Source organism: Anoplophora glabripennis, unplaced genomic scaffold (genome assembly GCF_000390285.2).
Source record: "Anoplophora glabripennis isolate ALB-LARVAE unplaced genomic scaffold, Agla_2.0 scaffold310, whole genome shotgun sequence".
Classification (NCBI taxonomy): domain Eukaryota; kingdom Metazoa; phylum Arthropoda; class Insecta; order Coleoptera; family Cerambycidae; genus Anoplophora; species Anoplophora glabripennis.
The window spans coordinates 95445-109085 of NW_019416396.1; the positions used below are offsets into that span (position 1 = coordinate 95445).

General features: G+C 34.0%; 1 protein-coding gene across 1 annotated transcript in view; it reads right to left on the reverse strand.

Moving 5' to 3' along the window:
* Window positions 1-696: 696 nt before the first annotated feature.
* LOC108907133 (gonadotropin-releasing hormone II receptor) overlaps window positions 697-13641 on the reverse strand; it is a 234549-nt gene continuing 221604 nt past the window's right edge. Inside the window, exon 8 of the mRNA XM_023454419.1 lies at window positions 697-1565. Coding sequence (XP_023310187.1) covers window positions 1310-1565 — 256 coding nt within the window. The 3' untranslated portion in view covers window positions 697-1309. The remainder of the gene's footprint in view (window positions 1566-13641) is intronic.

A 13641-nucleotide genomic window follows, 5' to 3' on the forward strand; every position in this document is an offset into this window, starting at 1 on the left:
AACTAAATATTAAATACTTGACAAGAAAAATAAGGAATCTTAAATTATTGAAATTTGTCAAGTAGGCTGTGCGTCGAATTTAGATAAAGGCATTATTTCTGCACAAATAATTTAAATATAAATATCTCGTTCCTCGGAAGTGTAAATTTAAGGAAAACAATAAATTACCTATTCTTTTTTCTAATAATAAAAATATAAATTGGAATCTTAAACCCTAATAGAAAAGGGATTCCATTTCAAATACCTTTGCCGCTACTGCGGAAAAAATTGCATGCAATATGCAGTTATTTGGATTTTGTTGGGTCTTGGGATATTCCCTTAGGAGATATTTTAGAAAATTACTGCTTCGTTTAGGTGGAAAAGCAAATCTATTTTTACAATTTACGGTATTAGTCCGTTATACCGTTTAAATCTCGGAAAAAAGAATCAGTTTATTATACAGGCTGATTTACAAATGGTGACCAAAAATGAAACCTCACATTCTTTTAAGTTAATTTTTTTAAATAATTTAAAAACTAGTGAAATCATTTTAAATTGGGCACATGTATTTATGTAAACATTGTCCAAAATCTGAGGGCTTTTCCTAAAATTTACATGCTCCAGTGGCGGAAATACAAGGCATCGGTGGCATATTTTTCTAAATAAAATAGTACGCCACTGCTTTATGGTAACAACCACGATATTTTCGGATTCGTCTTTCATTTTGCTATAAATTACTACTCTCTTATGTTTTTCGAAAAAAAGCCTGATTTTCGAGTAAAACTAACTGATAAAACCTGGAACACATTCTAATTTGTCAAATTAATTAAACCAGAAGAATAAATTAATTTGTCTGTAGCTGCAGAACCTAAAGAAAAACGCGTTTAAAGCTTTATTACCAAAAAGTATTCGAAAACCTCAACTGCAATATCTCGGATAATAAAGGATGTGTAAATTTACATTTTGGTCACAATTTCTCTGTGTTATTAAATTTGCCCTCTCCACTTGAGGAAATTTAATCTACGAATCAATTTTATGCAGGCATGCAAGTCGTAATTCTAAATGCATTTTTAGACATTATAGCTGCCAGGCGTACAATTTAAACTTTCCGCATCCAGAACTGCAAAAAGATTAAAGCGTCATAATAGTCCGATAAGAGGATTACGAAGTTGTAAAATCTGCTAAAACTCGCATATTTTCCATCAGAAATTAATTTTGCATTTACTAAATTCAAAACTGGATAACAAGGAAATAACGCATGAATAATTTTGTAATTGAGCCACATCGGGGACCTTTTGTGCGATTTGAGGCAAGCCAGATGGCAGAAGAATCATTCCACACTCTTATGGGAAAGCTCTATAGGCGGCAGCTTGGTGTCTATGGTGGGGTGTGTCACCGTCATGGTGCTCTGCGAGTTTTGGTATGTGTACGCCCTAGGTCTCACCTTAGTGCCTTTGCGGCGTGCCCGGATGTTGAACACCCCGTACACGATGGGGTTCATGCAGGAGTTGGTGCAGGCGAAGAGGAAGAGGCCCTTTTGGATGCGCTCGTCCACTTCTAGCGCGGACTCCCTGTCGTACCAGTACCTGAAAGGAACAACTCTGTTAAAAAAATGTTTTGAGATTAAGATCGATGCTGTAAGCTGCGATAGGTGTAACATCAATATGTTTGGTACAAAATGTGTCTGTATCTACATATTTTCAATATATTTTCATACCAAACATATTGATGATGCACTGCGTTAATATGAGATTAAGGATATTTTCTTTATTATTGCTTTCGTCATTAGAAACATCATGCTTTTTCTTTAGGAATGGTTCCAAAAGGATAAGCGGTTTACGTCTCATTTCATTGTCTTTACTTTGGTATAACAGTCCGTTTTGTTTGTCTTTGTCTTCCAAGGTAGTGTTTTGGTAGTAAAGACAGAAACTACTGTTGTAGACTATTGATTATATCCAAAAAAAAAAAGAGTTAAAAGGAATTATGACGTTCAAACAATTTCCTTGCATGAATCGTTCAAAAGGTCATTTTAGATGAAAAAACTGCGGAGTGCTATTAAATTAGAGGGTGGAAATTGGAGATAGGGGTGAAAATGTAATCCTTTCAGTTTTTTAATTGTAGCTCGAAAACAAAGCCAAATTTCACTATAGTTCATAGGAAAAATTATTTAGAGAATTGAATTTCCCATTGAAATGGCTTACTTAAAAATTTAAAAGGAAAATTTTATGCAAAAATTGACCTTAGTTATATTTGATAATTGAAATTTTAGATAGTAATTCGCGGTAGTGGTTCTGGACTTAGCGGAACCTATTCCTTCAATGTGCTATTTGACAGATAATTGATGATAATCTGTTGTGACTTGCAAATTTGCGGGCCACTCTCTGCCATTATGATCGTATTGAAGGTCTAGACATTGAGTAACTGGGATCGTTCATAGACATAGTGTACTGCTACCATATCTCTAGTTAAGGCATCGAAAATAGTTGGATCATTCGTCAGTTGTATCATTTACGGCATACTGACAAATATGTAGTACAATAGTTGTTTCAAGCAATATCATCAGTAAATCATTTTCCACTGTTACTGACCTTAGGTCTATTGTAGGACTTCTTGATCTTACAGAGCTCCTCATCTAACTTTAGTCTTTAAATTATATTCCAGAGCTTTGGCAAGAGTTCACTTAGCTTCGTTTCCGGTGTTTTCTGTCCGAACAATATACAAAATAACCTTGATGTGACTTCACATTCAGCCAATACATATACTACAGCCTCCTCTTCCTCTTGGCAGACACCTTGACTTACAATCTTCTGAGATGATTCCTGAACCCGCATTACCCAATTAGCAATCAAGCACTGATTGATTTGTGATTCTCGCTCAATAAGACCACTGTACTTATTGTTTCTGTTACTTGATATCATTTTTAAGTGTAATCATTTACTCATTCCTGCACAAACGTCTTAATAATGCAACTGGCAAATAGGGCTCGCGCCCTTTATGGCGTCATATCATGACACCCAAGCTTGGATCAAATCTTGTTGATTTCTTAACCTTATCGAGGTGTCTAAACGATTTCATGCCATCCTAGACTTCCTTCCTGGAAAGGATAATTCATCTTCTGCATACATTCCTGTTAGTCTTACTTTTTTATTAAATTTCCAAGTCAAATATTCCTTTCCACTTATTGTTATAATATTCTGGTTTCGCCAAAATCTCATTGGCTATTATAAATCCATCATTCAACTATATCAGTATGTCATTATTCAAATACGTAAACCTCTTTATAAGACATTCCATTTATTAGACTACATCTTCTATTCCCCGCTTATTTCCAGGTCAATAGTACAATCCTTCATCGTTCCAAAGTCTGGGATTGAATTGCCAATATGAATGCAGCTAATACCTTGTGCTTAATCATGCATTCAATATGCATCCGATTTAGCAATCTGTATCGTAACCACTCATCAAAATGATGCACTATTCCGACTATGAATGAGAAATTCGCAATAATCTTAGAGTACGCAGATTTTACAATTTCGTACATGTTTCCTGCCCTTCGAATATAATTGGAATAGAGCAAGGAAATCAGGGTCCTGATTTACTGACTGACTAGGCCAACGATACGACTTTGTTTAAAATCTTGGTCAGGGATATAAATAATAATAAAGAGATAATTCTAAAGTATGATTACTTTCAAAGTACTTGTATATGTTTTTAAATTATGTCTAGGTCTATATTCTTATCTCCTTGTTATTATTTATAAGCCATGAGGAAGATTTTAAATAAATTCGAAACGTTGGCCTAGTCAAGACTGTGATTTCCGATTATATACATCCTTATTAGTATAACACGTTGTAAAAGGATGTAACTGCAGAATTTAAATGTTGCACATATGAATAGTTAACAAACTGGAAAAAACATTTGTTTTTATTGTTTTAAAAACCAGAGAATGTATAGATGTCTACAAAAATATGTGAAGGATATAAAGTACTAAGATAGATCTTCCAGTTGTCAACGTGAGAAACTAAACTAAATTACAAATGTACCACGAACACTAAGTAGACATCACCAGACATGGCCAACCATATATAATTGTCATCCGTTGGTTGCAGACTGCATTTCCACTTTACTAGCTGTCATCGTTCATCTTGCTCACCTCTAAGGAAATATATCGTTTTTATTATAGCTTCCACATTTTCGATTACTAAAATTTCAACCACACGAACATGTTTTCAGTGTTATCTGGCGATAATAAATATTTATGTGATATACAGCGTGTCCCACTAGTGCGGGAAAGTCCAATATCTATGTTAAACTGAGGAATATATGGATTTTTCTTTTTACTGTGTTGCCACATTTCTCGGAATGTACAAATTAAAAATATATTCAACTATACAGGGTGTTCCACTTTTCCTGGCCAGACACCAACTTTGGTTTTTTAAATGAAACACATATTTTTTATATTTTTTTCGGATTCTACATTAAACATAAAGGGTACTTTGTGTAGAATAGTTCTATTCAAATATTCACAGTTTTTGAGATATCTCGTATCTCGCTTGAAAGGTTTTTCTAGTCGATATTGGCTGCTTACATTTTCTGATACTGACAGGTTATACTAATAGCTACTAAGCCCGTTCTTTATTAGATGTTTAGTAAGGATGACTCTTCCGAATCATGCTCCAAAAACTTGCCTGCATTATACAGGGTGACCAAAATATCATGTGAAAATTGCCAATTGAAAAATTGAAAAATCTCGAATTTTTTAAATGCAACACCCTGTACAATTTCATACCATGAAATGCAGAATTTAATTCTCTACAACTTTGCTATACCCTCTTCTATACCAAAATTCATTAGTTTTTCATGAAATCTCATTTCTATGAAAAAATGCGAATATATTTTTAATTTGTACATTTCGAGAAACGTGGCAACACGATAAAAAGAAAAATTCATATATTCCTCATTTTAACATAGATATTGGACTTTCCCGCACTAGTGGGACACGCTGTATACGGGATGATTGGATAAAATTGGGATGATTTATTACAGATTCCTGTGCCTGCATGCAATGCATCCTGAAGAAAATTTTAAATAACATCGAAACGCTGGAAAAGCAAGACCCTAATTTACTTGTCTTATTTCGACTATACATAATTATTTTCGAATTTTGAGAGCTGTTCTCAGTGAAACTGAAAATTCAGTAAAAATGTGTTTTTCTTAGGGCGAAAATTTCAAAAATATTGTTAATTTTGTTGGTACTTTAGAAAGGGCTAGTTTACATATTACTAGAGCCAATCACATATCGAGAATTCAGTTAAAATAAATTGAAAACATGGCTGAAACCTTCCGTGGCAGTTGTCAATACTTGGACTCCTTGATATTTAAAGATACACATCGCCCTGTTTTCCAGAAGAAATTCTACAACTGGAAATTGTATGCTCTGGTTGATATTTATATTTAGTGTATTCTATGGCTCTATGAAATGTTTGAAGAAACCGAATCTGGTATGGGTTCTATGATCCTGTATTTTTTTTAATTGCATTAAATTAGTTTAAGCACAAAAAGCATCCAAAACTCTGAATTCAGTAGGATTTCCCCTGGAAAGTTTATTGCATATTTTGAATATTCAAAGACTGAATCAACCCTAGCAACCCTTTAGCTTCTGGTGAATACCAGAAAACCCCCCTGAAACCTAATACTGCAAGCATATTTCGGAAATTAAGACAAAGCCAGTCCTGATTGATATCACAACTTCACATTTAGTAAGTTTCTCTGTGGTCCTGCAAAATAAGTCTGTTTGCAATCATGGTATACCTGAAATCTCTGAAGGCAGTTGAAATTGAATCGAAAAAATCGATTCGGTTATAAAAGTGCATCCTTTCTTCTATCTTCGAATGAACTATCTAGAATCTAGAGAATTTATTTTTCATTACTGACAACTTCAAACCAACATATCTTTTCAAAATTTCAAGCAATCTGCAAGCACGGTTGCAGATGATTTTCTAAAATTATACTTCGTATACCTACACTTGTGGATTGGGAAATCTGAGGTATCTATAAATTTCTTGACGAATGACGTATTTTCCAGAAGTTTCAACCACAATTTCGAGGTTTATTGGTCTTTGGCTTTGGACTCTTTACTATCAACATACTGCCAATATCTTTGATACCACCAAAGCTAATTCTATGAAACTCATTTCGTCTATATGAACCGGCAATATAGAAAATTTATTTTTAACGTATATAACACATCCAACTGCAATTACTAGAGAAGATCAACTAAACACAACTGTATTCGATATACTTGCAGGTGTAGTCTTTTCCAATCATTCGCAACTATCTGAAGGGAATTTTCTAAAGAAAAACTCACTAAATGTAAAGTTGTAGCAGATTTTGGGATTTCGGGAAGTAGGGGTTCTGGTATGCATCAAGAATTGTAGGGTTACAGGATAGATTTTGTCTTCGAATGTCCAGAATATACCTGTGGCATTAGGTTTATAGGATTGTGTGCAATGTCTGTGGGTTAGGAATTTATTTCTTATGTTGATGTCTCCGGCTTACATTTAAGATTTGAGTTTGTGACTCAAGTCGGTAGAATGTAGAGTTTTACCAAATTTTGAAACTGGATTGTGATGGAGCATGGGGTGGCATGGGTCTAATCCTTGAAACATATTTTTTTTGTGGGCTTGTGTTATTAGCGCAAATAACCAAAATCGTTTAATGACATTTCGTCATGACTATTTCGATGAAGTTGACAAAATTAGAGAATATTTGCATACTTTCTCTTGTAAAATGATTCGCAAGTTTGGCAAAAAAGCTACTACCAGCTACTACTACTATGTAGTCTCTGCAGCTGTGATATTTCTATAATTTGGCAATGACATTTTCAGGGGCACCACATCCAGACCTCGATATTAGACCAATCCTTTGTCGCCGTCCCTCGTAACGAAACTATTCAGAACACATCAATCACAGAAAGATAATATGTCCCCGTCCTCGCATTTCTCATGATTAAGTCGCCACTCGACGGCTGAGTGGGTTTGTTAGCAGCCTGCCGGAGAGGGTAGACCTGAAGGACTCTCGTTAGCGCCGACCCCTTGAGGACTGGCCGCAAACAAGTGCGTAGTGGAGTTCTTAGGGACGCGACGACGATTCGTTAACCGGCGAAGTCAACACGTGCATGTCAATCAGAGCGTGTGAGTCACGATGATGGATTGATGTCTCCGCAGCTTCCACGTGGTCTCTGTGGTGGAGTGAGGGCCGCTCCTGTCATCTTTGGTCGTAAGGGAAAAGACAAATAGTACGTTTTATTGGAAAGAGGGTTTTTCCTTGGAGATTGTTGCTTGGGAATGGTTGTCTTCACCATAGTGTGAACGGCAACGTGAAACATGGATTTCGGCAGGAACAGCTTGATTAGAAACACAAGTGAAACACGTGTCCTCAAATGTTGCTTGAGTGCATATTTTCACAAAAATCGGTCAAGATTGATTATGGAATGTTTAACGATAGAAATTGGATTCCGCAGAACGGGGTGATGATCCTAATTCTGAGCAGTGAAAGGATTTTTGATGATGTAACGAGCGTTCAAATAAAAACGTGGTCGCAGTTGGCTCTGACACATTGGACGTAGGGAGTGGCTTATAGCGACCAACTTAACCTCATTTCTCAACGAGCTGTATAGCAGCTGTCAGTTTCAATAACGTTAATGACTATATAACTTTATTTTAAAGAATAATCGTGATAACAATAACAAACAATTAAAGGAGCTGCGGAAAGTGTCCCCCTCCTTGTTATAACAATAAATTAAAGCAGCTGCTGAAAGTGTCCCCCTCCTTGTTCCAAGCACTTTTCACACCTGTTCCTCAAAGAATTAAAGACATTTTCTAAGATGCTCGGGGTATTGTTAATTTCACGAATCTTGTCTATAAGTCGAGCCTGCAGATGGTTTAAATCAGGAATAGGCAGTTCAAAAATAGTGTTTTTAAGGTAAGGCCACAAAAAGAAATCACACGGCGTAATATCACATGACCTCGGTGGAAATTCATGTTCAGCATTGAGACTTATTAGTCGATTTTGGAAAACTTCCCTCAACATATTCATCGTCTCGCCTGCCGTATGTGCCCTTGCGCCATCTTGTTGAAAGTAAAAGTTTGTAATTTCGTTTTCTTCCAGCTGGTTAACAAAAGGAGCGATAATTTCTTCTCTATACCTTTGCGCAGTAAGAGTACCATTAAAAAAAATAGGTCCATAAATCCTCCTTCGATTGAGAGCACACCAAACTCCAATTTTTTGAGCGTGTAGAGGGCCCTCGACAAAAAAGTTATCTGGTTTTTCAGAAGACCACATTCTCATATTCTGTGAGTTTACGTAACCACTTAAATGAAACCAGGCTTCATCAGAAAAAAAGGTGATATTATGAAGTTCACCGTAGTTGTTTAAAAACCATTCACAAAATACAGCCCGTCGCGGAAAATCAACTTCATGAAGTTCTTGCTGACAAGTTAAACGATAGGAGAACAAACGCAAATCTTTTTTTAACACTGTGTGGCAGGTACCGACTGATACTCCCACCATTTGTGATAAAACACGTACAGAAGTTCTTGGCGCATTTTCCATTATTTGTTGGACATTTTCTTTTAATTCTTCAGTCCGCTTTTTAGGTCGGCCGCTTCCTTCTTTTCTTGTTACACTGCCCGTTTCACGAAAAACATTAACACAACGCTGAACTGCACTTTGAAAAATTTTGTACTCAACAACGCCGGGAAATTGATTTTGAAATTCTATGAAACATTCCTCAATAGAATACTTCCATATTCCATCAATCTTGCGTCCATTTCTAAAGTAGGACTCTATGATAAACACTTTTTGTTCTTGAGAAAACACCATTTTAAACGCTTTTTAAAACGAAAATATTCAAATTGATAGCGGCGATATAGCGCTTTGACAGATGACGTTTAAGTTCATTTGCTATACGCTACGCCCTACGTCCAAATTTTCAGAACCAACTTGACCACGTTTTTATTTGAACGCTCGTTATAATCAAAAGTACCCATATCGTTCAATATTTTATCTTTGTCGCTAAGTATGTTTTAATTTAATAACAATTACTGTAAGATTCAAAAAGCAAAGCGTTATTTTCACCTTTCATAATTAAATAAACTAATTCTAGTGCTCGATGCGAAAATATAGCGAGGATTATTACCATACTATTGATAAAATAGTCGATTCAGACTCCGATAGCATTAAATCAGATATTGAAATAGCTGAGGGAAGTGTTACTGCTTTACTTCTTACGAAGAAACTTGGATTAATGATGTATGATTAAAGAATGTCTACAACGAGAAGGTTCTTTCAGCAAATTGTGAAGACCTATTAAAACTACACAAGCCCTCGTTGCTTTGGGCCTGCTATTCTATGGTGCATCCGATTATATCAGGAAGATATATCACATACATTAGTTATGCATATATTCAGTTGTATTTTTAAAGAGAAAGTCTGAGGGTTTCAAATCCAAGAAATTTTTTACAAGAATGTGATGATAAAATCTATTTGATCAACAAGGTTGCAGTAATCATTGAATGTAGACGAAAGAAATGACGACTGACATTCCAATAGGGTAACTGAAGGTTAGAGAAGAAATTCCAATGAAAATAAGAAGCGAACGGGTTCGAATCAAGAAATTACGAAAATTTTTCGTTTACTGGTCTTGTACCGCCTCGACATCGTTTAGTGCGTTCATCGCATTCCGGTATAATAATGTGGTTTAATGCTACTCTTCGACAAATGAGGTACCAACTACAGTTTCTTACAGAAATTTGTAAAAGAAATCCATCAGATTATAATAAATCTAATCTTAAATTATTTAAGAAAATGGCTAACGATAATTTTATAAAAACGCATACAAATTCCCAAAAAGCAATTTGGAACTTAGTTAATAATATTAAAATGAGTTACTCAAATAATTTAAGTAACTTGACACCCGAGCAGCTTAATAACTATTTTATAAATGTTGCTAACAATGTTATAAGCAATTTACTCGTTAATAACAAGGATTTAAATAGCTGTCTCCAATTACTCCGTCCAGTGAATAGTTTTTCCTTTTTTGAAGTGTCCCCTTGGGAAGTCATTGCTATTGTTAAGAGTTTTGAGAGAAAACCTTGTTTGGATGTATATAATATTTCAACAAAAATTTTAAAATCAATAATCGACCCAATATTAATACTTTGCACTGATTTGATTAATTATTGTATACGTAAAAATATTTTCCCCCAATGTTTAAAAATTTCTAAGGTTGTTCATATTTATAAAAATAATGATATTAATAATCCCTCTAATTTCAGACCTATCTCTGTAATACCTCATCTAGCTAAAATATTTGAAACTATCATAAAAATACAAATAACTAATTATTTTGAGACTCAGGGACTTTTCAATCCTCAACAATTCGGTTTTCGAAGTAACCTATCGACGACACTAGCCTTGTCTAACATCCACAATAAACAATAGTTTTGAAGAAGGGAAATACGTTGCTAGTCAATTTTTAGATCTGACGAAAGCTTCCCATTGTATATCACACGAAATTCTTATACATAAGCTACATAATTATGGTTTTTCATGGTACAGTTCGGATTTATTAAGATCATATTTGAGTAATAGATTACAATATGTTGTATATAATAATGTGAAATCATCCATAAAAAATATTAAACATGGAGTTCCACAAGGTTCCATATTGGGTCCGTTACTGTTTTTGATATATATTAATGATTTTCCTAATTGTTTACCTTATGATACTAAAAGTATACTCTTTGCTGATGATACCAATATAACTAGAACCAACTTAAACTTTGAACAGTTAATGACATCAACTTATGACCAACATGCATCGGTAGAAAACTGGTTTACTAGTAATCAACTCAGTTTGAATACTTCGAAGACCGAAACTATGATTTTTAGTCTCCGAAATATGGAGAACTGGGATATTCCAGCACGTGTAAAATTCTTGGGAGTTCATCTTGACCCTAAACTGACATGGGATCAACATGTTAATTATGTTTGCTCCAAGATATCAAAACATACTTATTTACTCCGGAGTCTCAAACGAAGAGTCTCAATAACAAGCTTGCTGATAGTTTATCATGGCTATATCCATTCCATCATAGCATATGCTATTTTAGAATGGGGTCATGCTCCCTCTATGAAAAAAGTTTTTACTCTTCAGAGAAAAATTATTAGAATCATATCTGACCTTGGATTTAGAGATGACTGTAGAGAGCAGTTTTCTAAATTGAACATTCTAACTGTACCCTGTGCATATATTGTCTTATTTATTTCAAAAAACACATAAATAACTCTGGAATCAGAAGTGAGACTCACTCTTATAATACCCGAAAGAGCACATCCTTATGTAATAAATTTCTAAGACTTAATAAAACGCGGGTCGGTACTAATTATTAGGCCACCAAATTTTTTAACATAATACCTTACCAAATTCAAAATTTTAATGAAAATAATTTTAAATAAAAGATAAAAAAATACTTAATAAAAAATGCCTTTCATAGTTTTGAAGATTTTATTGACAGTAATGTAGCTCGAATATGAATGTTATCATTAATCTTAGTATGTCGTTTATCCTATTTATTTTAATTATATGTTGTTTATCAATGTTTACAAAAAGTAATATAAATATTGTGCGTTAATTTAGAAAATGTTATAAGGATAATGTTACCTGGATAAATAAATATTGTTATTATTTTCCATTCTTTATTTAAATAAAGCAACAGTGCCCATATAAAAATGAGTATTTTTAGCAGCATTGAAATTTGATGACGCTGGTAAAAAATGTTCAATAACCATTATTAGGCTGTCGCAAAGATTACTAAGCCATATCATAATTAATATAATAGGTACTTATTTAGAACAGCGCTTCAGTGAATACAACTCATTTTAGTTATTTTCAGTTAATAAAACCTTCTGTATTACTTTCATAAAAAAAAATAAATTGGACAGCAATTTTTTTATTTAAATTCTGACGGCATCACTGAATTTTACATCACCATAGTTTGATTTGTTCCAGTTTTCTATCTTTTAGAAAAAAAAAACGAGTAAAATGGGACTCTTCTATTTGGGTAGTTTTTCAATAAATAATTAGTATCTGGCTTTACCATTTTACATTTCTCAGATGAAGAATGACTAGTCTATAGTCTTTTCCTAAATTTTTTGCACAAATTACAATCCTCTTTTAAATAAATGCATAAATAAGCTGCTGCAGTTGAGGTCGCTTTTTTGTTCTTAAAAGTTGGAATAAAAAAATCCAGTTATCCAGAAGTTCCCTTTGCACCTTTAATACATAGAGAAACCACAAAAACAATATGAACTGATTTAATAATATTTAGCGATTAGCGTGTTTTAAAAAACATCCAAGAATTTTACAAAAAAATGTGTCCCTTTCTCATTTTTCGGAACGAATAAAACATATAAAATCGTCGAGACTTTGTCGAAGTACTCTATGGTGGGAGCTTTTACCAGGGTCAATTTTTAGCAGTCGGTTAGTTTTATCAAGAGTATCCCCATTAAAAATATAATCTCTAGTTTCGTAAACTCGTATATAAAGAAAATTTACCCATTTCCTTGACTTCCACATGAAATTTTTGATACAACCCTTACAATTTCGGTAACCTTTCACAGAAACAAAATGTAATAATTACCCAGAGGGTTACAATAAACAGAGGATGGCAATGAATAGAACGAGTTCATAATTACAACTCCTCCGCATTTCGGCAGCCTCCTAATATGCCAATTATTGCCCCATTCATCCCTCGAAAATAAAAGTGAATTTCAGCACGTGTGGCTGTAACAAAACATGAGTGACTGCTGATGCAATCTTTGGATGGCAATCGATGGTCTTTGCCCTGGATGCTTGATGAAGCACTCACGAGAAGTAGAAATAACGCTGTGTCATCCAAAGAATTGCCTTTCGTGTCAGTAAGCTAATTATAAATTGTAAGGAATAATGGTTGTATACAGGATGGTCTATTAATGGGCATAGTAAAGCAGATCTGTTAATAGAGAAATAAATTTCCACACAAGGCGCTGAATTGTATGGCAAATTTAAACATGTGTTCCCTTAAAAAAAATTCACTTCTTTACCGTTACTTTTACATACATCATTCTCTACAGGGTGTATCTTTAAGTGGGGTTCAGTTTTTTAAAGGTAATATATCTACGTGTTCCTCTGAATACGATTGTGATCTTTTTTTAAACAAATAAATAGTCAAGTTATTATTAGTTTGTTGTTGTAGTATTAGCAACCGGGTTGCTCGGAATTAGCGTGGTAAGTTATATTAGTGTATTATCAGCGTTGCCAGTTGTTACCTTTTAAAACAACCGGAAAATAATTTAATGAAACAGATTACTTTTGTCTGGTTTAGCGACGTGTCATTTTAAAATCACCATATTTTTTATATCAATGTGGACAAAGCGCCAAGCATTTTTTTACACGATTTCTTAAATATCTACTAAGTATAATAATAGTGGTACTAAATGTAAATAAAACTAACTAATATTTTGATGAAATATTTTTATAAAATTCTTTTAACAAAAAAATTATTTCAATGTTTCTACTCTTTTTTCTTATTCAGTCTCTTCATCAACCAATTGGTGCTA